Source organism: Saccopteryx bilineata, chromosome 1 (assembly GCF_036850765.1).
Source record: "Saccopteryx bilineata isolate mSacBil1 chromosome 1, mSacBil1_pri_phased_curated, whole genome shotgun sequence".
NCBI lineage: Eukaryota > Metazoa > Chordata > Mammalia > Chiroptera > Emballonuridae > Saccopteryx > Saccopteryx bilineata.
In genome coordinates this window covers 103,860,860-103,876,969 of record NC_089490.1, presented here as the reverse complement: position 1 = coordinate 103,876,969, position 16,110 = coordinate 103,860,860, and the positions used below count along the sequence as shown (strand labels likewise).

General features: G+C 35.2%; 2 protein-coding genes across 2 annotated transcripts in view; one reads left to right on the top strand and one right to left on the bottom strand.

The window, feature by feature from the left end:
- Nucleotides 1–13,762: 13,762 nt before the first annotated feature.
- On the top strand, nucleotides 13,763–14,872 carry PMCH (pro-melanin concentrating hormone). Its single transcript, XM_066262964.1, has 2 exons — nucleotides 13,763–14,339; nucleotides 14,660–14,872. The coding sequence occupies exons 1-2, from the start codon at nucleotides 14,091–14,093 to the stop codon at nucleotides 14,864–14,866; spliced, it is 456 nt and encodes a 151-aa protein (XP_066119061.1). The 5' UTR covers nucleotides 13,763–14,090; the 3' UTR covers nucleotides 14,867–14,872.
- A 6-nt stretch (nucleotides 14,873–14,878) lies between these two features.
- Nucleotides 14,879–16,110, bottom strand: part of PARPBP (PARP1 binding protein) — a 58,739-nt gene continuing 57,507 nt past the window's right edge. The window contains exon 12 of the mRNA XM_066253134.1: nucleotides 14,879–15,897. Within this exon, the coding sequence (XP_066109231.1) occupies nucleotides 15,557–15,897 (341 nt within the window). The 3' untranslated portion in view covers nucleotides 14,879–15,556. The remainder of the gene's footprint in view (nucleotides 15,898–16,110) is intronic.

The window sequence follows — 16,110 nt, the reverse complement described above, 5'->3', positions numbered from 1 at the left end:
GAGTGTGGGCAGTGCTCGTTCTGCAACCGGACCAGGCGCGCGCCAGCGGCTGCTCGCGCTGCGGAGTGTGGGCGGTGCTCGCTCTGCAACCGGACCGTGCGCCCGCGGCTGCTCGCGGCTCCCAAGTGTGGGCTGACTCACCACAGGCGCACTCCCTCGCGGCTTGAATGAACGTCCCTGCGGTAGCTTCCTCTACACCCTCGTCTCTCAGATTCAAGTGATAACAGTCCTTTCGCTTTCAGTTTGTGTGGAACTCCGGAATGCTCCGAGGATAAATTTTTCTGTTTCTAGTTGATAAATTTGTTGTGATTTAGGGGAGATCTGTCGGACGTGCTGCTCACGGCGCCATTTCCGTGACGTCACTCCAGGAAAATCTTTTCAACAAGTAGTGCCTAAACAACTGAATATCCATATGAAAAAAGAAACTTAACCACAACCTCAGTCACACCATACCCAAAAACTAATTTGAAGTGGATCATAGTTTAAACGTAAAAGCTAAAACCATAAATGTAAAAGCTAAAACCAGAACGCTTTTAGAGGAAGCGTCCACAGGAATATTTTCATGTCTCAGAGGTAAGCAAAGGTTTCTAATGACACAGAAAGGAATAATGACCAAGGAAAACACTGATAAATTAGACTTTACCAAAATTAAAAACTTTATTAAAACACTAATAAATAAAATGAAGTTATGAGGAGATAGGCTGAGAGATGATACTGTCGTCCCTTGTCACGTCGTGGTTCACTTTCCATGATCTCATTGTATCACGAATTTTTTTTCCCCCCCTTTTTTTTTTTTTTCATTTTTCTGAAGCTGGAAACAGGGAGAGACAGTCAGACAGACTCCCGCATGCGCCCGACTGGGATCCACCCGGCACGCCCACCAGGGGCGACGCTCTGCCCACCAGGGGGTGATGCTCTGCCCATCCTGGGCGTCGCCATGTTGCGACCAGAGCCACTCTAGCGCCTGGGGCAGAGGCTACAGAGCCATCCCCAGCACCCGGGCCATCTTTGCTCCAATGGAGCCTTGGCTGCGGAAGGGGAAGAGAGAGACAGAGAGGAAAGCGCGGCGGAGGGGTGGAGAAGCAAATGGGCGCTTCTCCTGTGTGCCCTGGCCGGAATCGAACCCAGGTCCTCTGCACGCTAGGCCGACGCTCTACCACTGAGCCAACCGGCCAGGGCTGTATCACGAATTTTTAAATTGTATATATCTAATTTTGTATCACAGATTTTTCGGTATCTTGTGGGATTTTGCAATATATAGGTATTTTTATATATTTGTTGTTTTAATTATTTTTGTGGTAAAATAAGCATTTTCTAGCCTAAAATTTTGAAAAAGGTATAAAAAATAATTATAACATATTAAAAGAACATTAAATCAAAATAAAGCCTTAAAATATGTATAAATAATAAAATAAATATAAGGTCGCTACTTTACATATTTCCGCCTATCACAGGGGGTTCTGGAACTCAACCACCATGATAGATGAAGGACCACTGTACACACATACACACCCACAAATGGCAAAGAACTGGTATTCAAGATATATAAAGAACGGTACAATTTAATAATAAAAAGAAGCAACTCTCTCCCAAAGAGAGCAAAAGATTTAAACAGACACTTCACAGAAGAAGATATATGAATAGCTAATAAGCACATGAAAAAGTGTTCAACCTCATGAGTTATCATACTACTCATTTACTAAGATGGCTAGAGTTACGAAGTCCTGACATCAAATTTTGGTGAGAAGAATGTGGAGCAACCGGATCTCTAATAGAGTCTTGGTTGAATTACAAAATGGTATGGTCACTCTCAACAGTAACCTGGCAATTTCATATAAAATTCAAGCTAAATCTACTCTATGACCCAGCAATTCCATTCCTAAGTACTTACTCAAGAGAAACAAAAACACGGATCCACAAAAAGACATGTATAAAAATGTTCATAGCAGCCTTATTAAAAATATCAAAAATCTGGCTACAACTCCAGAGTCCATCAATAGGAGAATGGATACACCAATTATGATATCTGCATGAAATGGTAAAAAAAAAAAAAAAAAAAAAAAAAAAAACTACTGATTCACACATCTCAGATGACTATCAAACCTGCTGAGTGAAATAAGCCTTACACAAAAGACCACAGACTGCATGATTCCAGAACAGACAAAACTAATTCACAGGGGGAAAAAATTCAAAACAATGTTGACCTCAGAGGGTTGCGGTGAGGACTAGATGTGGGGGAGTGATGGCAATTAACTACGAAGAGATAAAAAACAACTTTCTGGGGTCTTGAAAGGAATCTAGGTTATATAGGTGTAAACATTTGTCAAAACTCAGCACATGTACACTAATGATTTTTACATTTGGGTTTTTTTTTTGTAAATTTCACCTCAAGAGAAAAAATATATAAACAAATATTAATTTCTGGTTACTTATATGCATGTTGAAGTATTTAGTGGAAAGTGTACTGATATATGTAATATATCTTGAAATATGTTAAAAGAATATAATGATTGATTGCCCTGGTCAGATAGTTCAGTTGGTTAAAGCATTGTTTTGATATGCAAAGGTTGTGGAATTGATCTCCGGTTAGGGCACACACAGGAATAGATTGATGTTTCTATCTCTCTCTCCCTCGCCCCCTTCCTCTATCACTAAAATCAGAAAATACACTTTTTAAAAAAGAATATGATGATTGAGGGAGAGATAGAAAGATGAATAGATAATAAAAACAAGTATAGAACAATATGAAAGGTAGAATCTAGGAGGAGATATAAGGGTTATTCACTGTGCAAATTTGGAGAAAAATTCTAAATTTTCTTATATCTTTTGATAGTATAAGTGAGCAATCTTGGCTTTAGACTCATAAAATTAGCCATCAAAAAATTCAGGGTTCTCAGTAAAACAATGAGCAATCCTACTTGATTTGTACTGCATTTACATGGTATCATATGGCAAAGATGTCTTGGAGGAAAGATCATTTCAATTAAGTTACTCATAAATTTGTGGTGTTAGTAGGTCTTCAGAAAATGAAGATCATGTTTCATATAAACCTTTTGCCTTTCCAAGGTTTTCGGAGCCATCCGAGCCCATCTGGCAATAGTTTTTCTTCTTCAACGTTTCTTTTCACTACTTGGGGACACCTAATTTTCAGCATCAATAAAACACAAATCTATGCCTCATTACACATCAGAGTAACTAACATTTTTCAAAAAGTTATCATTAAGAAAAACTGGAAACTATCTCCATAATTAAACGATTATGGGAAAACCTCATAATGTTCAGAGTCTATGACAATTCAAGCAAAATACAACATTAACTAACTTTTCTAAACTCTCAAAATAATTTGGACTTGATCAAAATTTTGGGTGAAGATCAGCCAAACCAATCCATTCAGTAGAAATTTAAAACAAAATATATAATTATTGATATTTATTATACTTTCAGAACAGCAGCTTAAAAAAAAAAAAGAGGTCACCATTGATAAGGACTTTTCCAGAGTAACTAGTCACCTCCAAAGCAGGTTCAAACCCTGGGAAACAAATTAGGGCACAACTAATAACATTAAAGAGATTAAAAATTTTAAAAGGCCTCAAGAACAAAGAAGTCAGAGAATTTTGAAATCTTATAAATACATTCTCGAAAACATATGCCTAATAAGATTTCAATAATCCCCAAAAGAATCAACAGCTAATTATGCCCATCTCTGAAAAAATATAAAGAAATCAGAATATTAAACTACCACCTCAGAACTTAAAATATAGCCCTATGAGTTAAAAAGGACATTATTTAATATGCAAGACCTATACATTTTGTGCAAATGAACTCAAATTCCCTTACAGAGAGAATTTTTCACTCAAAAATAAATTGAGACGTCCACTTCCAGCAGCATGGCCAACTAGCTGTGCAGACAACACCTCTCAGTGAAAAGGACTTTAAATTGCTAGATGGAAACATCTTTTATAGAGAGTATGGCTGAACTGGTAGTAAAAGAAAGAAAACCACAGGAGGCCAAAAGAGAGAAAATAGGCTATTTCACAGGGTTAATAAAGATTAGAACCAACATGCCTCTGAAAGTCTATGAATTCCTGGTGACCTAGGGACTGGTTTTAATGACCCATATGTGCTGGAACAAAAGGTAAAGCTTAGGACCAACGTAAGATGAGAGATCAGGTCAGAAATGCTCACATAAAGCTGGGAACCCCCATAAAGAAGTAAACTAGAAAAAAAAATCCAGCTAATTGAAAGAAATGTGCCTGTGTTGGCATGGTTATGGGAAGAAGGGGGAGAGTGGGAAGAAAAAGATGTACGTTGTCCTAAGACTTTCTAATGACAAACGCATTCTCAGTTAGTTTGGTATTTGCACTGACTGTGGCCTGAAAAGCCTCAAGCACAAATTTTAGCTTAAAATGGCCCTGGAGTAGTCGTGCTCCAAGTGGCTGACAGAAGGAAACAGAAATTTTGAGAATTCCTTTGGGTACAGTTGACCAAATAAAGACACAAAATAAGAATTCAATGAGCACATGATGAAGACACCATGAGCTATGATCAGCAGAAATAACAAACAGCTAGATTAGATAGGCAAAATCAGCAGATACAGGAATAATTAGATACAAATGTAAAATAAATGTTTAAAAAGAAAAAAATATTTTATAGACTTAAGACACTAGAATAAGAGATTAAAAATGTGTTTCATAAAAAAAAAATAGTAGAAAACTGTAACTGACCAGGCAGATCTGAAAAGGAATCAACTAGATCTTTTAAAAATAAAAGAAAATGGCCCTGGCTGGTTGGCTCAGTGGTAGAGCGTCGGCCTGGCGTGCAGGGGTCCCGGGTTCGATTCCCGGCCAGGGCACACAGGAGAGGTGCCCATCTGCTTCTCCACCCCTCCCCCTCTCCTTCCTCTCTGCCTCTCTTTTCCCCTCCCGCAGCCGAGGCTCCATTGGAGCAAAGATGGCCCGGGCGCTGGGGATGGCTCCTTGGCCTCTGCCCCAGGTGCTAGAGTGGCTCTGGTCACAACAGAGCGACGCCCCAGAGGGGCAGAGCATCGCCCCCTGGTGGGCGTGCCGGGTGGATCCCGGTCGGGTGCATGCGGGAGTCTGTCTGACTGTCTCTCCCCGTTTCTAGCTTCAGAAAAATACAAAAAAAAAAAAAAAAGTAAGAAATAAAATTAAAAATTAAATAAAATTTAATATCAATAAAGATATTAAACAGCAGATTAGATACAAGTAGAAGTGCATTAGTGAACTGGAAAATAATTCTGAAAAAAATGATTTAAAATGCAGCACACAGAGAGAAAGAGAAAATAAGAAAGAAAGGTTGTAAGACATGGAGAATAGAGTAGGCAGGCCTAGTATATGTCTATTGGGAATTCTAGGAGAAATAGAACAGAGAAGAGGCAATGTTCAAAGAAACAATGTTCAAAGAAATAATTTTCAAGATTTCATGAGAAACACCAACTCTCAGATTCAAAAATCTAAGCAACTCAAATTAAAAAAAAATCCAGACACATCATGTGAAAATCAAAGCAGAAACAAAGGCAAAGAGAGGATTTTTAAAGCAGCTAGAAAGAATACAGAGATACCTTAGGAGGAATCACTAGTAATTACAGTTGAACTCTCAGCAGTGACAAGAAAAATCAGGGAAATTGAAATTATAAAGCCTTAAATAGAAAGTAATTGTCAATCAAATAACTGTATAGACATTAAAATTATTTTTCAAGAATAGAAAAATACATTTATTGAAGTAAAATAAACCTTAGTTCATTACTAACAACCTTCACTAAGTTAGTATTTAACTGAGTATACTTCAAAAGAAGATTAATGGCTATTAAATAAAAATCTCAGATGTAAAAAATAAGAAGAAATAGTAAACATACATGTCAATCTAAAAAAAGGTAACTGTATAAAACAAAATAACCTCTAATTTGTTTTATTAAAATATCAAGATAAAAACTTAAATCTTAGAAAATAATCACATATAAATTAGAAATTGTGGTGAATAGAATTAAGAATTCTAAGAACTTTACATTATTTGAGAGGAGGACAAAAAGACTAATTTTAAATGTAAATAACTGAAGATAATATTAAAATGTTTAGGACACCTTCTAAAAGAATGAAAAATAAATTAAACATAAACCAAAAGACAAGAAAGAGAGGGAGGAGGAAACATATTAGAACAAATAAAATTCAGAAACTAAGATAGTAGCACTGAATCTCGGTGATTCAGTAAACAATAAATATAAATGGACTAAACTCTTTAAGTAAAAGATAAAAATTGAGACTAAAAATTCCAAATTTAGTTATATACTATTTATAACAGACAAATCTAAAACATAAAGAAAAAGTGATAGTAATAGACACATTATTAAAGCTGGAGAGGGTCATGATACATGCTTTGGTTTATGAGAAAGTTGAAATAATTTCTGAGGTGAATATCTAATAAAATAAGCTCAAAATAAATAAAGCAAAAATTGTGAAATACAAAAATAATTAGATTCTAAGCCATGATTGTAGTGAAAGATTTGCAAATATCTCTCAGTAACTGATAGTTCACAAGACAAGAAATTAATGACATATAAGATGTAAACAACATATTAGCATATTTCACCATATGGACACATGTGGAGCTCTACTCTCAACAATAATGCATACATATTCTTTGGAAAGCTAAATAGAACTTTTTATGCAAAGTTAAGATATTATAGGCCATGAGGCAAGTTTCTATATGATAAACCATGTGAAATTATTAGTTGTACATTAAAAACAATTGAAAATCATCAATTATATATTCTTCAATCTAATACAGATTTCAAATAGTCTATAGACAAAGATTTCTAACAACCCAATATGCTTGGAACTCAGTACCCTCTGTCACAAAATTTTAATTCTCATATATTTGGAATGTTAAAAATATCTAAGTAATTGATGGGTCAAAAAAGAAATAATAAAAATTATATCTTAGAAGTAAACATTGACTATTTTATCCTACCAAAATTGTGAGACCTAGCAAAAATGATACATAAAAGGAAACATGTAGCTTTAGTGAAGTTTTTTAAACTTGAAATATTAATGAGTTATCTCTCCAATTTAAATAGCTAGAAAAATAGCAAGATTAACCACAAAAAAAGTAAAGAATAAAAAACAGAAATTAGTGAAATAGAAAAATTATATAGTGAACCTTGACCAGGTGGTGGCACAGTGGATAGAGCATCAGCCTGGGATGCAGAGGACCCAAGTTTTAAACCCAAGGTCACTGGCTTTAGCTTGAGAAAATAGACATGACCCCATGGTCACTGGCTTGAGCCCAAAGGTCGCTGGCTTGAAGCCGAAGATCACTGGCTTGAGTCCAAGGTCACTGCCTTGAGAAAGGGGTTACTCACTCTGCTGTAGTCCCCTGATCAAGGCACATATGAGAAAGCAATTAATGAACTAAAGTGCTGCAATGAAAAATGGACGCTTCTCATCTCTCTCCCTTCCTATCTGCCTGTCTTTGTCTGTCTGCCTCCCTCTTTCTAGAAAGAAGAAAGAAAGAAAGAAAGAAAGAAAGAAAGAAAGAAAGAAAGAAAGAAAGAAAAGAGAGAGAAAGAAAAGAGAGAGAAAGAAAAGAGAGAGAAAGAAAAGAGAGAGAAAGAAAAGAGAGAGAAAGAAGAGAAAGAAAAGAGAGAGAAAGGGAAGGGAAAGAAAAAGAAAGAAAGAAAGAAAGAAAGAAAGAAAGAAAGAAAGAAAGAAAGAAAGAAAAGAAAGAGAAAGAAAGAAAAAGAAAGAAAGAAGGAAAGAAGGAAGGAAGGAAGGAAAAGGAAGGAAGGAAGGAAGGAAGGAAGGAAGGAAGGAAGGAAGGAAGGAAGGAAGGAAGGAGAGAGAAAGAGAATGAAAGAAAGAGAATAGAATAAAGAAAAGGGAAAGAAGAAAAAAAGAAAGAGAAAAGAAAAAAGGGAAAAATTATATAACGCAAAGCAATAAAGTCAAAAGTCAGTTGTTGAAAGGCTAACAAAACTGATAAATCACTAGGCAAGCCTAATCAAAAGACAGAGGGTGACACAGAGAGACAGATAAGGAAGTCACAAATAAGTATGAATACAACTACAGATGGAATAAGGCTTAAAATATTGGGATAATGTCACAGTAATGGTGGCGTAAGATTGGTATCTCCCACTGAAATTTCAACAGATTCAATAGCAAAGGAACACCAGTTGGGCTCACAGGCTTGCCTGAAAGATCCATGCACCAAATGGACTAAAGGTGGGAAGGGTTAAGAAGAGAGGCAGAAGATAAGACATACTCACAGTTGGCTCCAAAGCGGAGAAACCTGGACTGAGTGTTTGTCTGCTGGGGCTACAGAGAGGAAACCCAGAGTGACTGGGTCTTCTTCTGCCAGGAGGAGTGGAGAGATTGTGGGGGAGGGGCAGGGGGGTTGGAAAGATGCTGAACAAAAGCAGCAAAGCCTGGGGTCATTGCCAGTCATTGCCATGGTCTGCTGGCAGCCTGCACTGAGATGCAAAAATACAAAGTGCAACCCCCACTAAGCCTCTGAGATCCCACCTCCCTCACCTGGCAGTATACAGTGAATGGCAGAGACATACCCTACAGCTAATTCTACAGTCACTCCCCTGAGGAACAGAGGTGCTGTGTCTGGTCCCTTGGTGTGTTGAGACACAGGGAAGTGCACTAAAGGCCTGAGATTACCATTTTAAAGCTATTCAATATAAACCTCACAGAATGCCCCACTCATCATGGCAACAGCAGCTTCCAGCTAAGGCCAGCTTGTGAATTTCACAGAGCTAAAACTTGTAATCCAGTACCACCTACAGGGAAAAAAAAAAATAGAAAACCATCTTGGAAGTCTTCTGTTTGCTTGGGTGTTTGAGGAAGTAGATTTTTCTTTTCCTCTAATTTTTTCTTTAGATTTTTTTTTTGTTTTGATTATTATTTTGGGGGTTTTGTTCTCTTTTCTGAGCTTTCTGTATTTTATTTTTTACTTTATTTTCATTGTTGTTTTCTGCTAGATTTCTTAACAATACCACTCTCAAATGCCCTCAAGCAGAAAAAAAACAAATACCATGTCTACCCAAGAAAGAGATGCAGTTCAGAAAGAAAATTAAAAAAATCTCCAGAAAGCAATCTCAATCACGTGAAAACCTTGGATATAAACAATAGTGAACTCATAATTGAAGTTCTAAAAATACTCAGTGAGATGTAAGAAAACATTGATAGTCAACTTAATGACCTCAAAAAACAAAACAAGTACCCCACAAAGGAGACTGAAACTTTAAAACACAGATGAATAACTCAATACATAAATTGAAAAATGAGCTAGCTTGTTTAGCTAACAGAATAGGCCAGATAAAGAGAGAATTAGTGATAGTGAAGACAGGCAAACTAGAGATGATACAGAGGGAAGAAGAGAGAAACTCAAAAATTTAAAAAAAAAAAAAATTTTAAACATGAGAGAGCTCTAAGAGAATTGTCTGACTCCACTGGAAAGAGCAATATAAGAATAATGGATATTTCAGAGGAATAAGACAGTGAGAAGGGAATGGAGAGCCTATTCAAAAAAGTAATTGAGATCTTCCCAAGGCTATGGAAAGAGTTAGATCCTTGAACCCAAGAAGCAAATAGAATGCTGAGCTACCTCAACCCAAACAGGCCTTCTCCAAGGCACACTGTAATAAAACTGTCAAAAACCAATGACAAAGAACCCTCAAAGCAGCTAGGGAAAGAAGAACATAACATATAAAGGAAGACCCATCAGACTTCCCAGCAGAAACTCTGCAAGCCAGAAGAGAGTGGACCCAAACATTCAAAATACTGAAAGAGAGGAATTACCAGCCAAGAATACTGTATCCATCAACGATATCCTTCAAATATGAAGGAGAAATAAAAGCTTTTTATACAGAAGCTAAAGAAATTTATCACCAGAAAACCACCACTGCAGGAAATACTCAAGGAGTTATTCTACTAGATACAAAGAACAAAACAACAGAAAACTACAACTAAAATCTCTAACAACATTACAATATAAATAAGGATAATCTCTACCAGGGGTCCCCAAACTACAGCCCCGCAGACTGCATGTGGCCCCCTGAGGCCATTTATACGGCCCCCGCCAGACTTCCGGAAGGGGCACCTCTTTCACTGGTGGTCAGTGAGAGGAGCACAAAGTGTGGCGTCACTCACATACAGAACTACTTCCGGTGATGCAGGACGCATGAGTCAGGGCTCCGGAAGCACGTCATATCACTTGTTACAGCTAGCAGTGACAAATATTGAACCGGACATTGACCATCTTATTAGCCAAAAGCAAGCCCATAGTTCCCATTGAAATACTGGTCAGTTTGTTGATTTAAATTTACTTGTTCTTTATTTTAAATATTGTATTTGTTCCCATTTTGGTTTTTTACTTTAAAATAAGATATGTGCAGTGTGCATAGGGATTTGTTCATAGTTTTTTTTATAGTCCGGCACTCCAACAGTCTGAGGGACAATGAACTGGCCCCTGTGTAAAAAGTTTGGGGACCCCTGATCTATACCAACTAAAATATAAAAAGGGAAAGGATAAAAATCTGAAGTAGCAAAGTTGGATGGAGTACAGAAGCAGTCATTAGACAAAGGCCTAAAATATTTAGACGACAACATTATTTTTTTTAATTCAGTAAGAGAGGAATGGAGAGACCAGAACACTGAGCTATTCCTGTCTGTGCCCTGACCAGATATCGAACTGGCAATCTTTGAGTTTTGGGATGATGCTCTAACCAACTGAGCTACCTGTCCAGGGCTAAAAGACAACGTTATTAATAATGTTATACTGGCAAATTTGAAAACAAATGAAATAGACAAAGTCTATAATAATTTAATTTCTTTAAACAAACTAAAACAACAACAACAAAAAAAAAAAAAACCCCAGAATATAAACATTTCTACAACTACTGAAGAAAGTAAATCAACCATTAAAATAAAAATCTCACCAAGACAACAACAAGCCCAAATACTTTTACAGGAGAGAAAAGAAATAAACCTTGCTCCCCAGTTCATTTTATGAAGCTAGTATAAGCTTAATGCCAAACCAGACAAAGGCAATATAAGAAAGGGAAATTACAGATCAACCTCACTCATAATAAATACAAAATGTACTAAATCACATAATACCAAATTGAATCCAGTAACATTTTTAAAAGGTCTGTGTCATAAACACATGGTTGGTTTAACATGAGAAAACTCTGTTCATTTCATTTACTAAAGAGTAAAGGAGAAAAATGGCATGATCATCTCAATAGATGTAGAAAAAGTATTCAGTAACATTCAACAACAATTCACAAGCAAAACTAATAATAAGCCAGAAATAGAAGAGAACATCCTGTAAGTTATAAAGAATGCCCATAAAAAACCTAGAGCCAACATCATGCTCAATGGTGAAACATTAAAAGCATTCTCTGTAAAATCAGTAAATCTGAAAAGCTGTCTTTATCTCCATTTACACTTACTGGAGGTTTTGGTTAGTTTTTAGGTGCACACTGACAGACACAGATAAAACCACACACAAATATATAGAAAGACTTGCAAGGAGGAAATAGAATTCCATTACTTTATTATTTATATCAATTGTCTTCATGGAAAACCTCAAAGAATTAATACATTTATAAACTATTTGGAATTAAAGAGTTTAGAAAGTTTTTTATAAGAGCACTACACAAAAGCCAATTACACGTGTACAAACCAGCAATAATGTTAGAAAAGGTAAAAGTTTTTAAAGACACCATTTACAATAACTGAAAATAAGAATTTTAATTACAATTATCAAGAATTATAATTCTTTCAACAAAAAAAATATGTATATAATAAGGTTTTATGAAGAAAACAATAAAATTTTATTGAAAGATTAAAGAAGTTTTAAACAAATACAGAAAAGTACCATGTTCATGGATAAAAAAAATTGTCTTAAGGGTGTCAATTCCCCTCTGAAATCAATCTATGGAACCAAAGCCACTCCCTTCATAATCCCATCAAAGTTTCTCACAGAACTTAAAGAACTGATATTAAGCTGTATATGAAAAAGAAATGGACAGTAGCCAAGGAATTGCTGTAGAAGAAAAACTAATGGGTGAGTAGGAGGCTAAAAAACTTGTCATATATTGAAGGTTGTTACAATTATAATTATTACAACTATAGATTTAGCAATGGATTAAAGAGTTTAAAAAGAGACCCATATATATCATATATACACAAACTTGATACACTGCAGAAGTGGTACTGCAGATTAGAGGAGACAGGATGAATTATTCAAGAATGTGTAAAGACTTTTAGAAAAATAAAACTGTATTCTTGTGTTGTAGGAGATGACCCTGCACCAATATAAATGGCAGTTAACTGCAGAACAAGGGTTATTTGGAGACAAGAGATCTTGGAGTATATTAGCCATAATAGGAGACTGGCCTGGGTTACTTGAATGCAAGTACGCAGGATTCTTGAAGGAATGCCTCCAAGAACCAGATGTCCTTTATGACTGATAAGCCCTGAGACTCTGACTCTTCTTGTGTCCTTGTTCATGAAAGAAACAACAGACATGCAGGGTTGGGGATGAAACGAATGGGAATAAAGGCTTGTGTAGCTTTCTAGTTTTATCTGCTGAGCTATGTCTTTTGGAACTCAATAAATATGCAGTGGCGCAGTTTCTCGGGGCTGAATCTGCCTAAGAACTTCAGCCCTCTGCCCAGTTATCTGAATCTGGTGTGTCTTTTGCCTCGTGAGTCCGAACCGTAAAGAAATTCGTAACATTGTGTCATACACAAAATTCCAGATAAATTAAGAATTTAAATGTGAAAGTAAAATCATTTAAACTTTTAGAATATAAAGAAATATGTTAATTATATCAGGGTACATATAATTAACACATAATTAATATCCAGGATATATGTATATATATAAAGAAGTCACATGAATCAAGAAAAAGACAAACCACACACCAGAAAATGAACAAGTATTTTCTTAAAAGACATTTTACATAAGAGGAAACACAAATGGCTCATAAACATATAAAAAGACACTCAACCTCTTTGGTAATTACAGAAATACAAATTCAAAAAACAATAAGATATCCAAGTGTTGGCTAGGACATGGAGCCATAGCAACTCTCATAGCCTGCTGGAGGAAGCTTAAATTGGTTGCTACTATTCTGTAATTATTTTGGCATCAGTAAACATCAGCTGAACATGCACATGCTCCATGACCTAGCAATTCAATACTTAGAAAAAACTCTTACACATATGTATCAGAAGACATATAAAACATTGTATTCTCTTACTTAGTGTGATGAAAACTAGAAATTAACTTCAAAATGTTTAAGTAAAAATCATACAAGATAGTCATCATCCACAATTAATATTTAAGGACCACATAAATATTCCCTTTATAAACTTATTCATTGATTTCTAAATTCATTAATAAATACCAGTAATATACTTCTGTAAATGCAGAGATAAAGCACACCTGAAAGGTATAGCACGAATGACTTTTTTCACACTGACACTTTAACAATCAGTCTATTTCAAGCACTTACACCAATGTCACCCCACTAAATTCAATTTATAAGAAAAAAAAGCATTTATGAAAGAAATGTTTTGAAGATTATTTCAATTTAATCAGGATTAAAAGTAAATACAACTTTTATCCTTATCATCATTGAGTGAAATAACTTTGGTTTTAATATCTTAATCAGAAAATACACAGAAGCAAACAGTAAGAATATGGAAAGCCTGATGTCCTGTGGTCTTCCTTAATAGCCACCCATTTCAAGAGACTATAATCTGCTCAACAGAAAGCATTCTACCAAGATCTTAAGGTATCTTAATTAGATTCTGAGAAAATTCACACTCCAAATAAACAATATGCCACTAAAACCAAAACAATGTAGGTATTAGCAGCTACACAAAAGGTTAGTTCTACCTGATGAGTCATTTCTTAAAGTGATGAAAGCCTGTCTTTGAAGTGCTTTCTATTCAAGCTAGAAAATATATAAAGGTAGGAATCATTGACAAAGCAGGTGGAGAAATCTTCATTTCACACATCCTTGTTTGCCTCTATGCAAACATCAAACTAAGAATGGCAAAAATGAGTCTCTCCTCCTACATAATAATACTAACTTTTTCTTTGCTTTCTCAAGGCATTTTACTTTCATCATCAAAGTCCATAAGAAATTTAGAAGATGACGTGGTATTTAATACACTTAGGCTAGGGAAAGCCTTTCAGAAGGAAGATACTGCAGAAAAGTCGGTCGTTGCTCCTTCCCTGGAACAATATAAAAATGATGAGAGCAGCTTCATGAATGATGAGGAAAACAAAAATTCAAAGGTAAGTGGCAATATGACCTGTCCTTTATTTCAATGGATATTTGAGTGGTTTTTATGAATCTTTTGAAAGTAAAATTGATACTTTTTTATTTTATAAACAGAAGTATATATAAACAGACACAATATACATTAGGACAATTGATGAAATTTCATACATACCAGAACATCTTATATCTAAAAGTTATTTTTCCAAAAATGGAGGATATTTTTTAAAAGTTGAAACAGTGCATCTTTGAATTAGTCAATAAGAATATTATGCAATTGTATTATATTACCATTTGCAATAAGACAGCTAAAACCAAATCAACCTTTTCTTTGCAGAATGCAGGCTCCAAACATAATTTCTTAAATCATGGTCTGCCACTAAATCTGGCTATAAAACCTTATCTCGCACTAAAAGGATCTGTAGCTTTTCCAGCTGAGAATGGAGTTCAGAATACGGAATCAACACAAGAAAAGAGAGAAATTGGGGATGAAGAAAACTCAGCTAAATTTCCTATAGGAAGGAGAGATTTTGACAGTGAGTAGTCCTTTAAAATTCAATTCCTGTATCTTAGTACCATAAAATAGAACTCTGAGTTCAAATAAATTTGGATCCAATCATAATAAAATTAAGTAAGACCATGGTTTAATTACACTTGATATTAAGTGATCCCTGTCATATATGTGGAATTAAAAGGCATTTAATGAGTTATGTTGATTTACTCAGAATTAGCTATACTAGATCCATTGTTTTCATTTGTGATAAATTTTGTGTGATAATAACAGTCCTTTAAACAATTTAAACTTTGTCTTTCCTTTTCAGTGCTCAGGTGTATGCTGGGAAGAGTATATCGACCCTGTTGGCAAGTCTGATACCTATTGGTCCACATCATCTTTTCAGAAGAAAACAAAATCATTTACTTGCTCGTGGGGGAAAAAGCCCTTAACGTTACTATGATTTATATTATTTTAAATGTCTGCTTTAAAAGAAAGTAGTATTAAGAGACATCAGTAACCTGAATGACATGCTTATTTCTGCATTAAACTTTGTGAATATTCTGCATAACTATGACTTAGTAGTCTTTTTTAAACAATGCTTGACATACTAACCTTCCATATGCTCAAAACCAAAACAATAAAGCATCATAATTTACACCTTGATCTCTTAAAAACTATAAACGCCTTTGGTGAATGGTTTTTATACATACTCAAATCTAAAGCACATAAAAGACAAACTCATAGTCTAAAAAACTGAGTTAACTTTGTCTGGCCAGTAATCAATTTGTCCTTGGCGGCACACTTGTTGCTTTTTGCTACTCTGGCTAGTTTGCCATCCAATTTATTCCGCAAATCGTTTGATGACTTAGGTATCTTAACATTTTTATGTCGGGGTGGTTCATTTCCGTTATCACAGAGAATGTTTTCATCATCTAAATCCACCTGTTTCCTTTTTGAGCTTTTATTTCCTGTCCGACTACTTGATTTTCTTTCTACTTTTTCATTTTTACTTCTGTCCAGATGAACATTTCCAGAACTTGTTCCAACTGTTGGTCTTCCAACAGATGAATTTACACCTTCTGTTATGCAAGATGAAAGAGGGAAGGGATTATATAATACTTAGTATTATTACACATGAGAATTTTACAATAAACATTAAAAATGCTTAAAAATATTTAAAAATGTATGATTTGCAACCAAATAATGACTATATTATTATCAGATTACTTTTCATTTTACTGTATCACTTTTCATTCCTAAAAACAACAAATATTTGCTTTGTTTGGATGCAT

Excerpts from the sequence above, each read along its gene's own strand:
- PMCH (XM_066262964.1), top strand. The coding sequence starts at position 14,091 with ATGGCAAAAATGAGTCTCTCCTCCTACATAATAATACTAACTTTTTCT. Across the intron at positions 14,340-14,659 it reads AGGAAAACAAAAATTCAAAG|AATGCAGGCTCCAAACATAA; the intron begins GTAAGTGGCAAT and ends TTTTCTTTGCAG.